Below are 23,467 nucleotides of genomic sequence, written 5' to 3' on the forward strand. Positions count from 1 at the left end.
AAGGCAATATTGCGTTTTTGTCAATGGGAGCTTAGGGAGGTGTGTTATGCCTCGTAAACAGAGTATTTCTGTCTATTGTAGCTGAGACAAAGTCTCATGTCTTTGCGCTGCTATGGGTTCTAGGGGCATTAAGCCAAACGTTTGCACTGTGTGTATACTGCCTATGGTTCAACACTTAGGGGCACGTTTACAAAGGCACGAATGCTTAGAGTGTTCATTCGAACACTCCGAGCGTATTTTCACAGAATTTTTTGGGCGTCTGCACGCCGCACGACTTTTTTGTACGCTTGCGCGAAAAAATCAGAAAGGTTTTACTGCTGTTTACAATGGTTCGGTACGAAAATTTAGTGACTTTTCGTTTCCAATCCGAATTTTTCCCATTCGGGATTCAAATTCGTGGATTAGTAAATGTGCCCCTTAGGGGCACATTTACTAATCCACGAACGTCCGAAAAGCGTCCAAATGTGTTTTTTTCGTAATGATCGGTATTTCGCAATTTTTTTTGTAAATTATCGCGACTTTTTCGTAGCCGGTACGACTTTTTCGTAAATTGTCGCAACTTTTTCGTAGTGTTACGTAGCCTTTGCGCCGAAAGTTTCGGATTCATTCAAGCTTCAGTATTGTGACTTTCCTTGGGCCAGGTTGGAGCTTCAGAGTGCCATTGAGCCCTATGGGAGACTTTCCTTGGGCTGGGTTGGAGCTGCAGAGTGCCATTGAGCCCTATGGGAGACTTTCCTTGGGCTGGGTTGGAGCTGCAGAGTGCCATTGAGCCCTATGGGAGACTTTCCTTGGGCCGGGTTGGAGCTGCAGAGTGCCATTGAGCCCTATGGGAGACTTTCCTTGGGCCGGGTTGGAGCTGCAGAGTGCCATTGAGCCCTATGGGAGACTTTCCTTGGGCCAGGTTGGAGCTGCAGAGTGCCATTGAGCCCTATGGGAGACTTTCCTTGGGCCAGGTTGGAGCTTCAGAGTGCCATTGAGCCCTATGGGAGACTTTCCTTGGGCCAGGTTGGAGCTTCAGAGTGCCATTGAGCCCTATGGGAGACTTTCCTTGGGCTGGGTTGGAGCTGCAGAGTGCCATTGAGCCCTATGGGAGACTTTCCTTGGGCCGGGTTGGAGCTGCAGAGTGCCATTGAGCCCTATGGGAGACTTTCCTTGGGCCGGGTTGGAGCTGCAGAGTGCCATTGAGCCCTATGGGAGACTTTCCTTGGGCCAGGTTGGAGCTGCAGAGTGCCATTGAGCCCTATGGGAAACTTTCCTTGGGCCAGGTTGGAGCTGCAGAGTGCCATTGAGCCCTATGGGAGACTTTCCTTGGGCCAGGTTGGAGCTGCAGAGTGCCATTGAGTCCTATGGGAGACTTTCCTTGGGCCAGGTTGGAGCTGCAGAGTGCCATTGAGCCCTATGGGAGACTTTCCTTGGGCCGGGTTGGAGCTGCAGAGTGCCATTGAGCCCTATGGGAGGCTTTCCTTGGGCCGGGTTGGAGCTGCAGAGTGCCATTGAGCCCTATGGGAGACTTTCCTTGGGCCAGGTTGGAGCTGCAGAGTGCCATTGAGCCCTATGGGAGACTTTCCTTGGGCCAGGTTGGAGCTGCAGAGTGCCATTGAGCCCTATGGGAGATTTTCTTTGGGCCGGGTTGGAGCTGCAGAGTGCCATTGAGCCCTATGGAAGACTTTCCTTGGGCCGGGTTGGAGCTGCAGAGTGCCATTGAGCCCTATGGGAGACTTTCTTTGGGCCGGGTTGGAGCTGCAGAGTGCCATTGAGCCCTATGGGAGACTTTCCTTGGGCCGGGTTGGAGCTGCAGAGTGCCATTGAGTCCTATGGGAGGCTTCCAAAATCATGCAAAGTCTGAAAGTTTTGCCCGCCGTTTTCAATACGAAAAAGTTGCGACAATATACGAGCAAATCGTAACGGCTACAAAAAAGTCGCGACAATTCGCGCAAGTCGTAACGGCTACGAAAAAGTCGTAACGGCGACTAAAAAATCGCAAAAAATAAGAAAAAGTCACAAAATGTTCGTTTCCAATCCGAATTTTTCCCATTCTGATTTGTGGATTAGTAAATCAGCCCCTTAGTCTAATTTATAAACATTGTGCACATTTGCGCCTTGGCAGTAAACTGTAGGAGCCAATCCTTTTTTTGCTTTCATTGTTAAGCCTGCAGTTGCCAGAAACAGCCAGTAACTGATTGGTTGCTATGGGATACTGCAATGTGCAAATTTGCCCAGTGTTTATAAATGAGCCCCACTGTGTCTATGCTGGCTATGTATTCTGGGAGTATTACGCATGAAGTTGATACTGTGTCTGTACAGTCTATTGATTCTGGGGGCATAAAGCATGAAATTAGCACAGTGTCTGTACTTGCTCTGTGGTTATTAAACATAAAGTTAGCACCACATTCATGCTGTTATTGCTTATAGGCTCCTAAGATGTAAATCTGGAAATAGTTGAATTCATTGAAATAGATTGGCTATTCAGCAAGGGGTCCTAAACTTATTGTATGTATGACCTTCTTACACTAGTAAGAGTGTGACTTCCAAGTACCTGGCTGAGGCCACTCTCTACAACACAAACAGGGGAATACCTTCCAGCCCAAAATAGAAAAAAATTGTCCAAATTTTCATGATTTACTACTCCTGTTGGTGTTCGGGATAAGTCACAAAATGTTTACTCTCCTCCGATATTGTGGTTTGTTAACAAAGAATATAATTTAACAGATGAACTGCTAGTCTTTATGCTACAGGATTTTGGTTTGCTCTTCTTGCCCCTAAAACGTTGTTGGTAGTGCCAAAGTTATTTGTTTTGTTGTGTAGGGCATTGTTCTTACCTGTTTTTCCTCTTTGCAGTTTTGTCTCTGGCAAGGCATGATGGCACACGGCAGATAGATCTTTGATCTTGCTGGGCTCAGAGGCCTTCACCTCAACCTCTCAGAAACAGTAAGTTTGAGGGGACTCAAACATTCCCATCATGTCTAGCACAGTAGGAAGCAGAAGCCTGAACCCACTGCAGCTCACTCCATGCCCAGTTAAGCCATGTCCCAAACCGTAATACAGTGTTTTAGTGTATAGAGCAGGGGTCCCCAACCTTTCTTACTCGTGAGCCACAGTCAAATGTAAAAAGACTTGGAGAGCAACACAAGCATCATAACAGTTCATGGAGGTGCCAATAAGGGCTAAGATTGGCTATTCGGTAGCCTCTATGCACACTATCAGCTTACAGGAGGCTTTATTTGGTAGTAAATCTTGTTTTTATTCAACCAAAACTTGCCACCAAGTCAGGAATTCAAAAATAACTACCTAGTTTGGGGACACTGGGAGCAACATCCAAGGGGTTGGTGAGCAACATGTTGCCCCCGAGCCACTGGTTGGGGATCACTGGTATAGAGAGTGGTATTCTAAGGCAACTTCTCTCCATTCTCTTTAGTCAAATGTCCCTGTTTTGCATCCCAACCCAAGACCTTTTTTTATGTTATGACTCATACATGGCCTGACTCAGTTCTAATAATGTCAAGAGTGTGGGGAATTATCCTTCAGTGGGGAAGGGTTGGCAAAATTACATCACCAGGGGAGGGGAACTGCTAGAAATTTAACCCACCACCCACCTGATTCTCAAACCTGCCAAGCACGTGTGTTCTGCAGAGTTTTGAGCCAATCCTGCATCACTATTTATCACCTCCATTATGCACTAGTTATAGTACTGTTTGGAGGCACTCATTCTTTAGTCAGTTTAAATTGTAGGGCAATTTCAGAATGATGAGAGAAGTTATGAATTTATTCACTATAACAGTTGCAAATGTATTCCTGGATATTTGTTTTGGAACCAGTGCTGACTTTTGCTCTGGAGGAAGATAAATTGTGTCCATCAGGACTGTTCCATGGAGGCCATAATGTTAGCAGCCATAGAAACCATGGGCAATACTGGGAGCTAGTGCTTACCCACACTTGATTTTGAAAGCACAGCTCAGAGTCAGAAATATTCTGATAAGATAAAACCCACAAATCAGTTTCCATAGACAGTTTCAAGCAAAAATGACTTTTTTTTATTTTAAATATGTGTGTGGTACAAATCCTGTGCATCATCTTATCTGACCACCCCTGATTCTAGTAGAGAAATATTTTGGTGCTCTATCCCACTGATCTTTCCCCTGTCAAAACAACATAGTTAAACAGTACTTCGGCTTGAATAAAAGTGTCCTTAAGTTTAACCTTTCAAAACTGATACTTTTCAGGGGGTACCTTCAGCTTAGCAACTTTTTTTGTAAACCGAATACTCTATTTTATTGATGTCCCTTTTGGGGTTAGAGACTAAAACTGCACTGTATATCTAGATGGAGCCTTACCACTGCTATATAAAGTGAAAGAATATCTTCCTACTCCCATTAATCTATAGCCCTTTTAATATAGGACAGTGTCTCATTGGCCCTTTCTGCTGCTTACTGGCATTGCCTTGCTACAGCTAAGTTTATTATTCAAAATACCCCTAGGCGAATCCCTTAGTTTAGCTAACTCAGTAACCCTTCAGGGACAGCTACAGACTTTGGTGCAGGCATCTTTTAATTTGTCAGGGTAAATGTTTAATGCGCAATGGATCAGCAAAAATTCAGACTAACAAATACACCTCATTGCTTTTTGGATCGATTTTCACGCACCCTCTCCCATGTTTTCCCTGCCAAATGAGTCTTTTAAAGTCCCTCAATACCCAGAATAAAGACACACACAGCAGCCTTGTGGTTAATCTGTTAAGTCACAGCTTTATTGATAATATAAATTGGGCTTGGGTCAATCTGCTTCACTAGGGGGAAAAATTTCTTCCTGGCTCCTTAATGTCAATCGGATTGGCTCCTAGGATCAGTGCATCATATTTCATCAAGGCAAGCAGGGTGAGAGTAGAAGACAGAAATATGGCAGTAATAAGGTGAATGCTGCATTCTTCTTCATTCCATTGGACCCCAGGCAGCCTGCAGACCCCGGCTTCTGCAGTCTGAGGGATGGTGTAAAAAGAAATGCAAGGTCTACACCACTGGCTTAAAGGAGAAGGAAAGTCAAAGTCACTTGGATTAGCCAAAATGTTAGGCACCCCCAAGTGACTTAAATCGCTTACATTCTACCCCGGGCTGGTGCCCCTGTTAGGAGAGAACAGCACCAGCCCGTGGTAGCTGCAGCGCTTCCTCCTTCTGTCTTTGCTCGCTCGCGTGCGCGCAGTAGAGTGAAAAGCCGAACTTTAACAGAGAAGTCGGCTTTTCACTCTACTGTGCATGCGCCTGTCGTTACAAAACAAAGCAGGAAGGAGGAAGCGCTCTGCTACGGTACCCCGGGCTGGTGCTGTTTTCTCCTAACAGGGGCACCAGCCCGGGGTACAAGGTAAGCAATTGAAGTCACTTGGGGGTGCCTAACATTTTGGCACCCCCAAGTGACTTAGCCTTTCCTTGTCCTTTAAGGGTGCTCTTGTATATGTTAGATGTATAGATAAAGGGGAGGCACCACTGGTGGAATTGCGGTGGAAGGAAAATTTTGTACTCATAGTTGTAGTGTAGTAGTCTGTAGTTGTAGCTGGATACTGCAAAGCGGTCTCAAATACTAAATACAAAGATTAGCAATGTTAATAACGTCCTGTGGAACTATACGTCTGTCCAGTTGGTCTGCAGCTGATAGAACTGTGGGAGGACTGTTCCCCATTCATCTGGCGCTGCTCACATGTTTTTCATAATGAACTTTGAACCCCAACTTAAAGGGTCAGTAACATAAAAAGGGAATTGGTTAAAAATTGTAATGGCTGGCCAGGATTCTTACATTGCTCTTCATTGACAGTCAGGGAAGCAATGTAGAGCAAGGTAATATAGCATTTTACTTTGTAAAAACAGAGGCTGCTCTCTACTATTTGTTTTGTAGTGGAAGAAACATAGTTTGGGGGGGAACCTATAGCCTCTTTTTTGTCTTTTTGCTGAGAAGACCTGATAGAACGGGTGTGTTTGTGGATTGTTTGATCCCCTTTGCATGTTTATGATCTGTTAAGAAACTAAATTGCAACAATACAGGGATAGAGACCAGGTCTTGGAGTTTCTCTCTCAATTATGCCCAAAAGGTTGATGATGATTTTCCAGTATGTTTTCAGCTGGTGACCAGTATACTATAAACACCCTGAAATCACAAATGTGGCTTGAGCATTCCATTAATTATAACATATTATTTTTCGGTGTAATGTAATTGTGATGTCCATAGTAGCAGGACCCACCTTCCTTAGTTACTATGGTAGAATAAGGTAGTGTCTAGACTTCCCTATTGTACTTGAGGAAATGTGGATTTGGGCCGTCCCTACATGGTCAGTATTACTTACATAGGTTAGAGCCATTTGGGCTTATCTGCTACACTACTATACTTCAAGAAATATCAAAATAGTAACCTAGTATTCACCCTTAAATCTAATCCCTGGGAAGCACTACAGATATTGTACTCACAGAGCCGAGCTTGGGTACAAGCAATTAGTGAATTATGGGTTTCATACAGCATCTACTGTGCAAACCACAACTTCTTTTGTTATTAAATGTAATGTTCAAACATACATAAAGGTGCATTGGGCCAGTAGCAAGAGTAAAGGGTAACTACACTTCCATTCAGGTGACCTCTCCCACTTCTACGAACTATAGCTATAAGTCAATGTTGATTCATAGGGACTGTATCATTTAGAAACACCTGGAAGAGGTTAGAAACACCTGGAAAAGGTTTTAAAGGCAACTGTTGTGAATTTCCAGATGCACAAATTATATCATAGTAATTCCCTTGTATATTTCAAACTTGATATGGTGCAAAAAGAAATACAAGACTTATCAGTGTGTGCTTTAATGGGTCTGCACTTGTATTTAATGTATATCAACCAAATTACATTAAGAGTGCACTCTTCCAGAAAATAAACCACAGTCTTATAACAGCATGTTTAGTTTCAAAATGACACCAGAAGCCTAAGCAACATTTTCAACACTGGCACTTATTCACTGTGGGAATGGTGATACCAGTTGTGATCAGGGATTGCTTTTCTTTATGTCCACAGAAGTGAATTCTTCCAGAGGGTGGCGCTGGTTCCGTGTAGGTGGAAACCTGAAGGGAATACCCAGTGCCTTCTGTCTTGATCTGGAGCAGTTACACCATAAAGAGTAGGCATAATGACATTGACAATTATGAAAATCTGTGTTTTGCTACACATAGGCACAAGTTCACACTGAAACAAGGTAGGTTTTTCACTTAAAAAGGTTCACAGCCAAAACATCCATAGTTAAATAACCTCAAGCTTACCTTCCCCGCCTCCCAGGTCCTAGCCTCCTATTTGTTCCTTTTAAAAATCTTTTCAAGTTTTTTTTTGTTTTTTTTTTAATGGTTTGTAGCCGTGTCTCATTATTGGAGCTTTGTTTATCCTAAATATACATTTACTGTGTGTCGTCTTCTTAGTATAATTGTGATAAGTTTCAAATCTTATATAGCTTATACCTGTGTAACTTCTTGAATTTCCTAGATTCATAAATTGTAATTTGCTAAAGCCAAACTTTTTTCTGACCAGTCATCATTAATAAACAAAAATAATATAGATAAGGTCACATGGGCAGAATAACCCCTTGTATCTTTTTTTAAAATGTGTATTATTTTATTTATATATTGATATATAACTACTTCCAATGGGGTTCATTTTAAAGTGAAAACTTTAGTCTTGGAGAAAAAAATACATTTTTAGGTCTATTGTAAAAAAAAAAAAAAAATCAAACAAGTTGCTGGCAAAGCCAATAAGAACAAACAGCTCTGATCTTTTGACTACCATTTAGAGCTTAAGAGTACCGTTTCCACTAACAGAAGTAAAATCTTCATTGTTCAAGCTTCTTTTACTGCTTTCTGTAGTTTATTCTAGTTATGAAATGTCAAATTCTTGGGGCAGCTACATCAATATATGATATTGTGCTTGTTGGGATTCTCTACCTGTGTGGCAATGTTTTGTAGAATTATCTCTGTAGACTCTTTAAGTTCAATGGGAGTATGCAAATGCTGTTGAGTGGATGATTTTGATATGAGGTAGTGCATCATCCTTTCCGGAGACCAAAGTCACCGTGTAGATCACTTTCAACCATGCTGGCTTGATCCGCAGAGATGTAAAATTAAAGCAGAGATCCTTCAGAATTTAAATTCTCTGTATCTCTCTTTTTGTTTCATGGCTCTTTAAATATGTAAAAATCTAGAGACCCCAACAAATCTGCAGCACATCTCGAGAAATTTCTCAAAAACAGAGGCCATCTGGAGGGTTTACAATATAAGGGGGGGGGGGCCATGGTGGGGCTAGGGGAAGAACAGCCATTGGCCGCTGAAGGCATCATGCAGACAGGTGTCACCACAAGCTCATGCAAGGGTGTAGTGCCTGACATGGAGGTCCCAAACATGGACACCTCCAGGCATCAAGTCTTCCACTTCAAGCTGCAGAACAGTAAAGAAGAAAAAGAATTAACTGTTAGTCACATCACACTCTACAGACCATTGCTCCTAATCATGCATTTCTTAGAAAATTCAACAAAACTAAGTAGCTCTGTGCCTTAAGTGAAAGATCATGCATAGAACTTTTGGGGAAAAGGGCACAAATGTGAAAGACTGGGTGACAATGCATATGTGTCCCTTAACATACAGTTGAAGCAGTCCCATGGCCTTTGCGTCCAACATGGCAATAAGTGACTAGCATGGTCACTGCAGACTTATGTGTCCCCATACTGGGCTCAGTAACTAACTGCCTTAGTGCAGTTTTTAATGCTATTGCTAGTTTACTAGGTAGCAGTTCATGGGACAACATGGAATTGGAATTCCAAGATGCCCAATCAGATATCAGTCAGGGAAAGAACAGTTTTTTTTTTTGCCCATACACATGCTGGCACTGCAGTTTAATTTTTATTGTCTTTAAAAATCTGAAATATAGGAAGGTGCACGCACTTAAGTTGCAAAATGGCTTATAGCCATTTTTTTAACTACAGATGTGACAGATATTTAACATGTTTTGAATACATGTTCACTGACGATGAGGTTTTGATCTTGCATTCTCTCTGCCTTTTAATGGATGGGGGCAGTACCTCATATGTTCATAGTAACGAAAACATCAAGTACATACTTGTACCAACAATTCCGCTTTTAATGGCGGTTGTGCCAACCTTACCTGGAGGAGATATGTTTTGGAGAGCATCATGGAACTGTAAATTGAGCCAGTCTTAGCAAATTTTATGCAAACAAATACAAAGTCTCTCACCTCCTGTCACCACTTGTCCTTCTCTTGTGGGGCAGCTTCTCCATGGTTTTCCACAGCCTCTGTGTCAGCACTTTGCCCCATTTTGGTGATGTGACGGAGGAATGACGTTGCGTTGAAAGCTCTCTGTGTTGGATGGATAAATAGCAGGGTGATGTATTTATAGGTGTATATTCAAGTGCTGCCTTAACCATATTCTAACTGCTCATTTTAGTGCATACACTGGTGAGTCTCTCATTAGAATTTATATAGTTTTACAGCCCATACCCACCTTCCACTGAGTTCGTGCAAAGTTCTTCTGGATTTGCTCACTCACTGACCCATGGATGTCTCTTTCCAGTGCTGTGTCACCACATATCCTACACGCAACAGTGCAAACAACCATAGAGATTAGGTGCCTTTTTTCTAAGTAAGGTATTCTAAATTAAGAGGATGATACTTATCTATATATATAATATACAGAAAAGAAGTATCGGAATATTGATTTAGTGCTGAGGTCAACTGTTCTTATGAACACATGATTCGTTTCCCTTTAAACTCACTAAAACCCAGCAAACCACTGTGTTCCCAATCCTGAGACAGCAAAACGTAAACCTATAGCAGCACAGTGGTGACATGATATAGCCCACTAAATTCAGGAATGCACCCACTGGGTCAGTGGGAATATCTGATAGCATATGCGTTATAGGGAAGAAGCCCAGGGCACAGGGTTGAAACACCCAAGAAAAAGGAGAGGAGACTGAATACTCTCTGTACCATTATATAATTATCAGAATAACTTCATATATGAAAGAGAAGCCCAAATACATTTTCAGTGGCAGGCGAATTTGAAGGATTCTGATGTTTATATTTTCCATTATAGTCATTGCCTCCTCACAGGTAAAGCTTTAATATTAGTGGCAATTGGGGTGGGCACTTAGTTATACTTACCAGGGATGTTGTAGTGCTTGCTCGCATGTTAGCCTTTTCTCTGGCTCCCTTTCCAGCAAGTGCCTTATAAAATCCTTGGCTGTAATAAAATAGAGTTGGACCACTTGTAGCGTAAGTTAACTCGGAGCACCCTTGCTGATGCACACAGACTGGAGAAAAGCTATTCCCCTATACACAAGTGCTCAGTGAATAAGCACTTAAGCTGGCCATACACGTGGCGATCTGATGATGTTTCTTGCGACCATCGGTCCCACGAAACATCGTCAGATCCGCCACACACCATTCAGGGCTGAATCAGCAGGTAAGGAGGTAGAAACAATAGGATTTCTACCTCCTTCTGCCGATTCAGCGCTGAAGAGAGATTTTGGTATGGCGCCCGATCAAAATTTTCAAACTGGTCCGATCAGCGAGTCGGCCGATATCAGCAGCTTCCTGCGATATCGGTCGACTCGCCGACATACCATACACGCACCGAATATCGTACGAAACGAGGTTTCGTACGATATTATCGGTGCGTGCATGGCCACCTTAAGGGATACAATTGTATGCCCCTTAGTGCTCCTAGTACTTATGTCCAGTGCATTGTTAAAGGGATTCTGTCATGGGAAAACATGTTTTTTACAAAACGCAGTTCATCCACACTTTACTGCTGCACTCCAAGTTGGAGTAATATCACCTCCTCCCCTTCCCCCCAGCAGCAGATCAGCAAAACCATTGAAAGGTTGCAGGATAACAGCTCCAACACCTGCATCTCTAAAAATGCTCCCATGCCCCACCTAGTGGTAGATATGGGAACAGCGCACAAAGTACAAATCCAAGTCCCACTCGTGACTCCTTTAGTTACATGGGAGTAGGAGAAACAATACCATATTTCAGTGCTGTCCAACTGGCAGCCTGTGCCCCCCCCCCCCCCCACCTGACTGGCTGCTTTGATGGCTTACCTTTGTGTAAACTTTAAATGCTATCAGTATTGAAATTAACTGGCCCCCTGCATGGTTCACACCTCAGATTGAGGCTGTAATCCCCTGTACTGTTCACACCTCAGGCTCAGACTGTAAGCACCCACATTATTCACCTCTTCACACCTCAGAAAGACTGTAGGAGCAGTGCCAGCTTATGCCAGAGTATGGCACATACAGGCAGCATAGGGCACACAGAGCATGGCACTCACAGGCAGCTAAGGGCAGGCAGAGTATGGCATACACAGGTGGGGTAGGGCAGGCAGAGTATGGCATACACAGGTGGGGTAGGGCAGGCAGAGTATGGCATACACAGGTGGGTTAGGGCAGGCAGAGTATGGCACATACAGCAGGGTAGGGCAGGCAGAGTTTGGCACACAGGGGCTGCATAGGTCAGGCAGAGTATGGTACACACAGGCAGCATAGGGCAGGCAGAGTGTGGCACACACAGCAGGGTAGGGCAGGTATTATGCCTGTGTGTGCCATACTCTGCCTGCCCTACCCCACCTGTGTATGGTCAAAACTGGCTTCCATTAGCGGCCCTCCACTATGTAAGCTAGAGAAATTCCGGCCCTTTTAGAATAGAATATAGCAGAGATAATTGTGATGGCACAGAGCTGCACGATGGATGTGGACATAGGGTCGGACAATTCATTTAGAAAATGAGGCTCTTTATTGAAGCTTCAGCATTACCAGTTTGCTTATAGTTCCTATGGTAGCCAGCCAGCACTTAGCGGTTCTACCTGTGGGGGGTGCCAGGGCTCGGCACTGCTACTTCTAGGCACTGGTACAGCTGGGATAGTTACAGCTGGGAAGTCTCTGTGATCTTCCTTGTGTATAATAAAGACTAAAGGTGGCCATACACCGGCAGATCCGCTCGCTTGGCGATGACGCCAAGCGAGCGGATCTTCACCCGATATCCCCACCTACGGGTGGCGATATCGGGGAGGCATGTCGGTGAATTCGATCGTTTGGCCCTGGGGCCAAACTATCGAATTCTGCAAGCGGCAATGGGGCAGTCGGTTCGGGGATCGCATCAACGAGCCGATGCGGTCCCCGATCCGACGGGATTTTCTAACCTGGCCGACCGATATCTGGCCAATTTCAGGCCAGATATCGGTCGGCCAGTCCGATTGTTTCTGCCCCTACACGGGCCGATAAGCTGCCGAGTCGGTCCAAGGGACCGATATCGGCAGCTTCTATCGGCCCGTGTATGGGGACCTTAACAAATTGGAATTGTTGGCAGCCACCTTTGTAAGGCAGAAAGGGAGCAGCCCTCCTTCTGCCAACCCAAAGGCAGCTTCCAGAGGGGCCAATCACAGCCACTGGGCGAATGAGGTGCCGTTTAGTGAGCATGCCCAGTTTAGTCTGTATGCAGGATCCAGACAGGGCACAGCCCAGTCTTGGGGCCAACTATGTGTATTGGAATACAGAGGGTCCTGGCTTTATTTGCCCTCACAGCAGGCGTCAATTACATTGGGAGAACAGGAATTCAGGCAGGCTACACATAACATTAAACAGACATAAACAAAATAATGACTAGTGAAATTGAAGTAACTAGCACATCACATGAACAGATAATAAAACCTTGATTATTACTTGGACATTCTTAGTCCTGTGCCTAGAATTTATTCTTTCAAGTCCCCTGTTATCCACGCTAGATAAATATGCTGTCTTTAGAACTGTCTAAAGAGAATTTTGAAAGCTGATAACTATAACCCTTTGGACGCCTATATTCCCAGCAGATCTCATTATTTCATGTTTTTTCTTTTCTTTTTCCCTTGGGGCCTTTTTTTTCTGCCAGAAACCTTTCTTTTTTTAACGTGTGGTTTTCTAGCAGCACAAAGGAAGGTTACTTTATACCCCTGTCTTTGAGCATTTAAAGAAACCAAAAAGTATACTTTTTCTCTGTGCTGTGGAAACAGAAAGCAACCTCACAATTAGCTTCTCATTACAGAAGGGGAGAACACTACAAATTTTGCTTACAAAGGGCCCTCTGAAGGTACAGATAGCTGTCAGAAAATACCGACCTGATTCAGAAATGTCATCCCAGTATGGAGAGTCAAATTCATATTCTGCCTTCAAGATCTGGTTGAAAAGCTCAGAATCATTTTCATCGTAAAAAGGAGGGTAACCGCAGAGCCTAGAAAATATCATCACTATTAACGACCAAGATATATCAACTAAGCAGTGTCACTTTTCTTTTTCCTTTTACATCATGTCCGTTTTATCTGATCAGTCTTTAAAGTCCTATCCATCCCACTGAGGGTGCACTAATGCACGTTTTAGGGCCAAGAACCATCTTGACTAGCAGTGCCATATGGCTTCCATTAAATTATTATTTATATAGCGCCATCTATTTATGCAGCACTTTACAGAATAGAGGGCTACAAAAGACAGAACAGTTAACATGTACATATAAACAATTCACAAAAATGGTTTGCAGTTACATTGGATGAGGATCGGAGACACTAGGGGAGGGCCCTGCTCGCAAGAGCTTACATTCTAAAAGGGAGGGCTGAGACATAAGATCAGGGTAGCTAGCATGGCGTTGGAGTTCATGTAGGTGTGTAAAGTGACAGTAAGTGCGGAGTGAGAGGTAAAATGAATGTTTGGGGGGTTTAGGTTATAGGCTTAAATGAAAAGGTGAGTTTTAAGAGACCGCTTAAAGGCTTGGAGAGTCTAGCAGTGCCTAATGGGACGGGGAAGAGCTTTCTAGAGGATGGGTGCAGCGCGCGAGAAGTCCTGGATGCAAGAGTAAGTGATGAGTGAGGAGGAGAGAAGGAGGTCATGTGTAGAGGGAAAGTTATGTCTGGGGGTGTACTTCAGGATTAGGGTGGTTAAATAGAGTGGTGTGGCACCAGTTAGTGCTTTGAAGGTTCAAAAATCTTGAACTGATTCCTGTATGTGACAGGTAGTCAGTGCAAGGATTGGCAGAGAGGGGCGGCACTTGTGGAGCGTGAGGAGAGGTGTATGAGTCTGGCAGCACTGTTCATGATGGATTGGAGTGGGGTCAGTTTAGACAGGGGAAGCCCACAGAGCAGTCAGTTGCAGAGTCTAAGCGACATATGACAAGGGTGTGGATGAGAATTTTGGCAGTCTCATGAGTGAGGAAAGGTGGAATGCGTGCAATGTTTTTGAGGTGGAACCGACAGGATTTAGAGAGTGTTTGAATGTGGGGAGTGAAAGAGAGCAGAGTTAAATGTGACTCCTAGACAGCGAGCTTGTGGAACTGGGGTTATATTAATATTTTCCATGCAGACAGTGATGTCAGGCAGGGAAAACGGAGTTGGATGGTGGGAAGATGACCAGCTCAGTTTTGTCCATGTTGGCGAGAGGACATAAATGCAGAAATTGCAGTTGGACATTTGTAGACTGGGGAAGAAAGGTATATTTGGCTATCGTCTGCATATAAATGATGTTTGTGAAATCCAAAGGAGCTGATTAGTTGACCCAGACCAGTGGTGTAGATTGAAAATAGAAGGGGTCCAAGAACACAGCCTTGAGGTACCCCAACTGAGAGAGGCTGAAGAGTGGAGGTGGAGGCCGAATGGGAGACACTGAAGGAATGGTTGGAAAGATAGGAGGAGATCCAAGATAGAGCCTTTTCTTGAATCCCCAGTCAGGATAGAATATGGAACAAGAGAGAATGATCGACAGTGTCAAAAGCTGCAGAAAGGTCAAGCAGGATTAAGAGAGAGTAGTGGCTGTTTGCTTTGGCAGTGAGTAAGTCATTTGCTACTTTAGTGAGGGCAGTTTCTGTAGAGTGGTGGGGGCAGAAGCTAGGCTGAAATGAGTCAAGTAGGGAGTTAGCTGTTAGAGAGTTTGTTATGTACATGTTGTTCAAGCAGTTTTGATGAGAAAGGGAGTAGAGAGATTGGCCGATAGTCAGGGGAGTGTAGGATCCAGAGAAGGCTTTTTAAGTATGGGCTTGATGATTGCGTGTTTGAATAAGTGTGGGAATATGCCAGTAGAGAGAGGTTAAAGAGAGAGGTGAGAGTTGGAGTGAATATAGGTGAAAGAGGAGGAATGAGATGAGAAGGAATAGGATCAAGAGAGCAGGTGGTAAGGTGAGCTTTAGACAGGAGAAGGGAGACAGTCTCCTCGGTAAGTGCGGGAAAGGATGCAAGAAAAGTAGTAGCTAAGGGAATGTTTGATAGTGTGATGTCCTTAGGGTTCCGACTTATTTCCGTGCGGATTTTTTGAATTTTATTTATGAAATAACTAGCAAAGTCCTCAGAATTGATAGAGGAGGTGGCAGTAGGTTGGAAGGTAGCAATGGGCCAGTGGAATACTTTAGAAGAACTACCCATGGGTTATCAGCCTCAAAATAAAGGGGTTGTTTACCTTTGATCAGGGCCGGATTTTATATGCACACCCCTAGGCCCCATTCGCATGCTCACACCCCCGCATGCTCGCTCCCCCCTTCCCCTTTTTATTTGTGTTCTTTTTGTGGTTATTATTTTACTTTTTGTTCAGCAATTTCCCAGTTTGGAATTTCAGAAGTTATCTGGTTACATAAGAGGCTTGGCAGTACTGAAGGGAAAAGATACTCACAGAATATAAGAGATGACACCAATTGCCCAGACATCAACAGCTTTCCCATATGGCTTTTGCTCTAGGAGTTCTGGCGCTGTGAGAGGATGAGAGAGAAGGTCATATGGAACATATTGTGTGAAAAAAATTCCTCCAATTTAAATTTAAAATTCCTCCAAAAACCCCACTTGTTTCACTTCCTGCTGTCTCTTTACCCAGGCTGTGCAGGGGACCGGCAGCACACTGCACTGTAGGATAGGAACCAATCAGCAGCTAGGCTGACCTGAAAGCGATCTGAAGCCTGTGACTGCAGGGCTACCCCCTACCTACTGTCCTTCGGGTAGGGACCATTGGTATACACCAACCGATCATTTGAAACATGGACAGGGACCTGAGAGGTTCTATATGTAGCTCCAATAAGTTGCTACTCCCTTCCTACTGTGCTTCTGGTAGGGACTGTTGGTACATACCAACCCCTCATTTAAAACATGGACAGGGACCTGAGAGGTTCTATAGGGAGCTGCAATAAAGGGGCCAATTTTTACAGATAGTATTAATTTTTAAACCAAAGTGAAATCAGCACCATATATTTATTTATAATTAACTGCAAGATTAGAGGTTTTTTTTTTTGGTTTATCAAATATGTTTCCTTTGATGTATGTCTTGCATTATAAATGATACACTAACTACTGGGATAGAGAGCCTCTAATATCTGTGCTTATTACATGACCCAACAATTCCATTCAGTAAAAATTTAAATTTTGCTACCCGGTCTGTCTTGCAAACATACCCATTGTGCAGAGGTCATGCTCTTGATCTGCTCTCTATCTCTTTCTAGCCTTTGGGCAGGTCTAGACTGAGATTTGTAGACCCTGGCATTTCAAGAACCCAGAGGCCCACACAGACCCCCACAAGTCCAATGGCATTTGGCATTTGCCAGAATCCACAGGTATGTGTGCATACCTGATAAATTCTGACAATTTATATTATATATCTCTTACCTACATAGCCTGGTGTCCCACACGCTGTAGCCATCATTCCACCATCCTCAATCTTGGACAGGCCAAAGTCACTGATCATGATTTTGGAATCCTCAAATGGGGTGGCATAGAGAAGGTTCTCTGGCTGCCAAAAATTATTCAAAGATAAAATAAGTAAAAGTGTATGGGAAGCCTTTGCCGCACTAGCTACAACTCTCAGCATTTATACAGCCAGTGGTAAGTAAGCTGCTAGTTTTGTAATATCTGAAATGCCAATCATTGATTTATTGCAGTGATTTAATGTCACCAGCCTTGAATAAGTGCCATAAGCAATGCATATTTGTCAAGGGAATTAACCTGGCATTTAGTAACAGTGGCACTGTAAGTGGGGTTGGTATAAATGGAAAGGGCCACAGTACAATAAAGCTACAATCTTTGGAGAGAGACTCTCACACATAAGTACAGGCACATGTTAGTTTCTTCTCACTTTTTGTTACATTTTACCCTGCTTCTTTGTAGAATGATTTGCTTAAAGGACCAAACTTCAAAAGTCAATGAAATGTGCGATCCCAGATTTACCTTAGAACTGAAAATTCACCACAAGAGTATCTCCCCGCACCGCCATCTTTGAGCAGTTTCCCAATAGTTCCTTTGTGACCCTCTTACACACAGTATGCAATCCTCTTTATTACTATTCTGTGAAACAGAGGGATGGAACCAAGCAAGATGGTGGTATAGGTGCTCCCTCAGCAAAGGGTAACACCAGGTCAACCAAACAGCTACTCAACCAAGCACCCGAGGGCTGGAATTTCTCTAGCATACATAGTGGAGGGCCGCTAATGGAAGCCAGTTTTGACCACTCCCATCCAATTCAAACCACAACCATGTTAACACAAGACCTTCTAAGACCATGCCTACATTAATGGTGGTAGCCCAGCAAAAGCAAAAACCCAAATGCTTGGTGCTCACTGCAGGGATATCAACTATCATTCATATGTGAAAGAATAATATTATGTCATATTAAGACACACCATTAAATCCATATGCCTTCTCCTTTCCTGTGGATAGCACAACAACCCCCAACACATAATTTCACACATTATGGACCAATTAACGGCTATTTCCAACTGCTAACAAAACAATGTAGAGATTAAAAGGTGTGAACAGTATAAGGGATTACATGTTTAAACAATACAGGGGGAGTTACAGCCTGAATCCGAGGTGTGAACCATGCAGGGGGCCAGTTAATCTTAGTACTGATGCCATTTAAAGCTTACACAATAGTAAGCCATCAAAGCAGACAGACAGGTGGGGGCCACACAGAGAGGGGTCGCAGGCCGCCAGTTGGACAGCACTGCTGTAGAACATAAACAGAATAGGTCCCTATACCCACTTTCAGCATATGCTTCTAGACAAGGCTGTCTTTAGTGGGGGTGCACATAGGCACAATTGCCTGGGCCAATACAGAAGATGTTATATTTAGAAATAGTGTTGTATCTCAAGTTTAGTAGGGCTAGAATGGAAAGTAAAACAGGATGAAAAGACAAGGGCAAGACTATACCTGTGTGGCCCTGCAGCTGTTGTTGAAGTACAACCACCAGTACTTTCTAACAACCACAGCAGTCAGACATACTTTATTTTAAAATGGGTTGCATAAAGTTTCATTTTGCCCTAGTCACGCTATATCAAAAACCTCCTTTCCTGCAGGGGTGCTAAATACATATTACACAGGGCAACATTTGTTCCCAACATACCTTTAGGTCTCGGTGTACAATCCCCATGTTATGCAGGTACTGTACGGCATCAAGGACCTGACGAATGAGCTGACTGGCATCTTTCTCAGTATAATATCCACGCTCAATGATGCGGTCAAAAAGCTCCCCTCCAGTAACACTGTTGGAAAGACCCATGCTGTATCATGTTTGTCTTTATTCAGTAAAACCACTAGATTGTGTGGAAATTAAAGGGACACTATCATCATATTAACAGTGCTTGATTGATTATGCTTGGTTTAATATCTATCAGTATTTCAGTTTTGAAAAAGTTCGAGTCCGCTATCTTGCTTGCATTTCCAGTTAACCACCTAAATATGAATCAATGGTCTGAATTCCTAGTTCATCAGCACTCCTGTTTGAAATTTTTATGAGCTATTTGGTAGCTAGGGTTCGGTTTACCCTAGCAACCAAGGAGCTGTTGAATGATGAATAGGAGAGGCCTGAATAGAAAAACAAGTAATAAAAAAGTGACAATAACAGTAATATTGTATCCTTACAGAGCAATAGTTTTTAAAGCTACCGTGTTCAACGACCACAAAGAAGCTTATAGTATTTTAAATTGCAAGCTGCAAAGAGGCAGTTGAGAAGGGCAAATAATTCAAATATATAAAAAAAATCTAAAAAATAAAGACCAATTAAAATGTTCTATGTGTAAGGCATTCTATAGTATACTAGAAATGAGCTTAAAGGAAAACTATCACTTTAATGTAATATTATATGGGATAGTAAAGGTTAATAATTGCTTATAATGATAATACCCTAGCTATCCTTTATTTTTGTCCTATATGGTTTTAAAGAAACAATAGCCAGAAATAAAAATAAATAGCCTACAGCTGGTTATGACACAGATTACACATTTCAAAAGCAGTTCCATAAAATGTAGTTTTGCCTTTGTTCTCCTGTCATTGTACTACACATTGCCATCAGGTGGTGTCACTGGACAGTGTATTTTGATCTATTAGACCAGTGCTGTCCAACTTCTGTGGTACCGAGGGCCGGAATTTTTCCGACCTACGTGGTGGAGGGCCGATAATGGAAGCCAGTTTTGACTACTCCCCTTTTTGAAACCGCACCCACTTGAAACCACACCCATGTTATCACATGACCATACCCATATTAATGGTTGTAGTACAGCAAAAACTTGCCATACTCTGCCTGCCCTACCCTGCCTGTGTGTGCCATACTCTGCCTTCCCTACCCTGCCTGTGTGCCATACTTGGCTGGTTTGTGCCATACTTGGCCTGTGTGTGCCATACTCTGCATGTGTGTGCCATACTCTGCCTTCCCTACCCTGCCTGCATGTGCCATACTTTCACTGTGTTTGCCATTCTTGGCTGGTTTGTGCCATACTTGGCCTGTGTGTGCCATACTCTGCCTTCCCTACCCTGCCTGTGTGTGCCATACTCTGCCTTCCCTACCCTGCCTGTGTGTGCCATACTCTGCCTTCCCTTCCCTGCCTGTGTGTGCCATATTCTGCTTGCCCTATGATGCCTGTGTGTATGGCACACACAGGCAGCCTACAGTGACTGAATGCTGGCATTGCTCCTACAGTCTGCACAATAACTATATATTAAATAACTTTTTAATTGCAGTACCACCTCAGTATATGTTCTTTTTGTAGTGTGCAGGGATTATTTGTGGGTTTCTACTGCTCCTGAGGTGTGAACAGGGGAACAATATGGGTGATTACAGCCTGAGCCTGAGGTGTGAACACTGCAGGGGTTGAACAATGCAGAGATTAAAAGGTGTGAACAACACAGGGGATTACATATTTAAACAATACAGCTTGATTACAGCCTGAATCTGAGGTGAGAACCATGCAGGGGGGCAGTTAATCTCAGTACTGATACCATTTAAAGCTTACACAAGAGTAAGCCATCAAAGCAGCCAGACAGGTGGGGGGCCACACAGAGGGGGGCTCGCGGGCCGCCGGTTGGACAGCACTGTATTAGACCAATAAAGATAATTCAGCTTTACAAACAAAAGGATATTATCCAGAATGGTCGATACCTGGGGTTTTCTGCCCCCAAGTCTATTAAAAAAACATTTAAACATTAAATAAACCTAATAGGGTTGTTTTGCCTCCAATAAGGATTTATTATATCTTAGTTGGGATCAAGTACATGGTACAGTTTTATTATTACAGAGAAAAAAGAAATATATTTTAGATGTCCTTCTCGTAACTTGGAGCTTTCTGGATAACAGATTCAGATAACTGATCCCATATCTGCATTTTACACAGATAAGAGCATTTTCTGTTACATAATGATCATAATAAGATATAAACTGGTTCGCCACCAGAATGGAAGAGAAATAACAGAAGTGGGAAAAAAAATCCATTAAGAAATACGAAGTATAGACACAACAGGTATCCTTTGCAGAGTTTTATATACATATACCAATTATGTTTGCTAGGTCTATGATATTAAGGGGCCACTTTATCCAGGGTTGCCGAGGTCACCAAATGAGAGAATCTTCCCCAAATATGCCCATATTGAGCTGATCCAATCATTTGGCCCCCAGACGAACAAACTGACCATAATGTATGTAAATGCTGACCGTCTGAAGTAATCCATGTTAAAGAACTGATACTGTTCTCACTCCGATGGGAAAATCAAATCCCACATGGGTGCATACATGGCCACCTTTAGGATTTATGAATGGGTTTTTGCCAGTACTTGATTTATCCCATGTTTCTCGAAAAATTCAGAAATTTTTTTGAAAATAACTCCAACATTGACATTTAGTTAACTTTTTTTTGGCAAAAAAAATTGGCAGTTTTGATCTGTCGAGTACCATTGAGTCCTGTGGAGGCTTAGACTAGTACAGGAATAAAATAGTCTGTGACAACCTGTCCTTGATACATTTTCAAGGGGAAGTTAATTAATTCATTGTTTTCTGTTTCATCCAGTTTCATGGGTAAACTAATCACACATTTTCAAGGGGAAATTAATCCTATCATTGTTTTCACACATTGTTTCAAGGGGACATTAATCCCATCATTGTTTTCTATTTCATGCATTTTCAAGGGGTAATTATGAAATCATGGTTTTCTATTTAACCTAGTTTCAAGTGAAACTAAAACACATTATGGTTTTCCAAGAATGAGCGCCAAAAAGCACTCCTAAAATGGCTGCTGGAGCAATTCCTGTTTGCTGTTTCCTAACTTGAAATTTTCGTATGACCGATAACAGCATTAGGGTGACATTTTATAAATACAACAATGATCAAGTTTAATTTGAATTTATACAATGTCGCGTTTATATGACTTTGAAGGCCAGAAAAAAACAATTTTAGTAAATCAGCCCCTATGTGTATGTATGGTCTGTATAACTGGGCGAATACTACAGTGCATGCATCCCTCTTTCTATGGAAATCATTTTCTCTGACTGGGTTACTTAATATAACTGGGGAGTAAAAAACACAAACCATATGCTTACAATAGATATACATTCTGACAGGAGAGTGCCTAAGGTATTCCATCAGAACTTACCTGTGCTGCCCTATCATTAGCAGCAGTAATGTTTTCTTTTTTCCCTATTTTTGGACACAGCAACAGCGAGCAGCATCCCGAATGTAATTTCAATAATAATGTAATTTTCAATTTTTTATTGAATTCAGAGCCAATAGCCTACTACATAAGTCAGTAATTTCTTTGACATAAGGATGACATCATCCCTCAGCTTTTCCTGTATATTATATATTGAATAATGTACCCTTAATTGTAAAACATGAGAATATTATAGGGCTCATTTACAGTACCCCATGCAGTATGCAACTTGTGAATAGCCTCAGGCCTCTACACTCCGTTCCGGAGAGATCTGTGGACTGCTCTTTGAATCTAATGCAGCCTGCCTTAAGGCCACGTTAAATTCAAAAGGGGTGGAGGCAGCTCATTTGCAAGATAGTCAGGATGCTCAGCCTGCTGCTGAGTCCTGTCCTCACCGCTTGCGCTGGGGGTGGGACACCAAGTGCTAGTAAATGAACACTAAAAGGCTTGCTCTTGCATTCCCTGGCGTTGTAAATGTCTGAAGTCCTAGGTGACTTTTAATAGCTTTAGATTTAACAACAGGGAGTATATTTATTTATATTACACTGCTAAGGAACAGACCTGCACTCCTTTACCAAACATCACCAGGTGCAAATGAGATGGGGAATCTCAACTCTTCAGCTCTTCACCCAGCTTTCAGTAAATTTGAAAATCCTCATCAGCCCATTAATGCATTACTTGTAAGTGCCTGTAGGCCCACAGTATGATCTAAACCTGACAATTCAAACTCCAGGCAAGAATTTGCTTGTTTGGTGACCTCGCAAAACCAGTGGATCTTTAAATGCCATCTAATTTCACTCCTATTGACTTTTATCCACCAGTCCAACAGTGATGGGTTATCACTGGTTCAATATCCTGTAGGACATGGAAGATGACCAAGACTTTTTGTTTTGTGGTGGAGATTAAATCGATTTTCTAAAGCAGATATTACAGGGGCCTTTACTTCTCCCACAGTACGATCTGCAGGCGTAGAGTAAAATTTGACTACATGTGACTGTTAAATAGCAATGATTCCACCAGTTAATTGAAACAATAATGTTGTTTTAAGGAGTAATTGGCATATCATTTTGAAATGGTACTTCAGAAACTTTAATGGGTGTGTTCTAATGAGCAAAACATTGTCATTTTTTGCACAAGAAATTCAATTTTTTCCCTTTAATCTGACGTTTACCTAAAGGAGGAGTGCATAGGGCACTCTGCATAGCAACGACATACCATTATTCTATGCTAGTATAAGTATTCCCTATTAGTAAGTGCAATTCTGTTGCAAGTATATTTGCCTTTTAAGCTGGCTGACAATTGGATGAACGTGCTATAAGCATTACATTTCATACTGATTAAAATGGGCATCAATAAAATGCATGATGTATGTCCATTGATTGAATCCATATACTTACAGTTCCATGGCTAAGTACAGATGTGTGGGGCTCTCGTATATATCCTCCAGGGAAACTATGTTTTTGTGAGTAATCCTGCAAAAGTATTGA

The 23,467-nt window shown here is 42.7% G+C and overlaps 1 protein-coding gene and 1 long non-coding RNA gene across 2 annotated transcripts in view; one reads left to right on the top strand and one right to left on the bottom strand.

Moving 5' to 3' along the window:
• LOC105948193 overlaps positions 1-23,467 on the top strand; it is a 49,527-nt gene that overhangs the window by 409 nt on the left and 25,651 nt on the right. Inside the window, exon 2 of the long non-coding RNA XR_004219899.1 lies at positions 2,839-2,928. This is a non-coding gene — a long non-coding RNA (uncharacterized LOC105948193). The remainder of the gene's footprint in view (positions 1-2,838; positions 2,929-23,467) is intronic.
• The window catches only part of pnck (pregnancy up-regulated nonubiquitous CaM kinase), a 44,073-nt gene continuing 28,208 nt past the window's right edge, over positions 7,603-23,467 (bottom strand). The window contains exons 4-12 of the mRNA NM_001102989.1: positions 23,378-23,452; positions 18,410-18,548; positions 16,677-16,800; positions 15,697-15,772; positions 13,170-13,282; positions 10,181-10,259; positions 9,522-9,609; positions 9,254-9,376; positions 7,603-8,439 (exon numbers count right to left, since the gene is read on the bottom strand). Of these exons, the coding sequence (NP_001096459.1) occupies positions 9,260-9,376; positions 9,522-9,609; positions 10,181-10,259; positions 13,170-13,282; positions 15,697-15,772; positions 16,677-16,800; positions 18,410-18,548; positions 23,378-23,452 (811 nt within the window). The 3' untranslated portion in view covers positions 7,603-8,439; positions 9,254-9,259. The remainder of the gene's footprint in view (positions 8,440-9,253; positions 9,377-9,521; positions 9,610-10,180; positions 10,260-13,169; positions 13,283-15,696; positions 15,773-16,676; positions 16,801-18,409; positions 18,549-23,377; positions 23,453-23,467) is intronic.

Source organism: Xenopus tropicalis, chromosome 8 (genome assembly GCF_000004195.4).
Source record: "Xenopus tropicalis strain Nigerian chromosome 8, UCB_Xtro_10.0, whole genome shotgun sequence".
In the NCBI taxonomy this organism is placed as follows: domain Eukaryota; kingdom Metazoa; phylum Chordata; class Amphibia; order Anura; family Pipidae; genus Xenopus; species Xenopus tropicalis.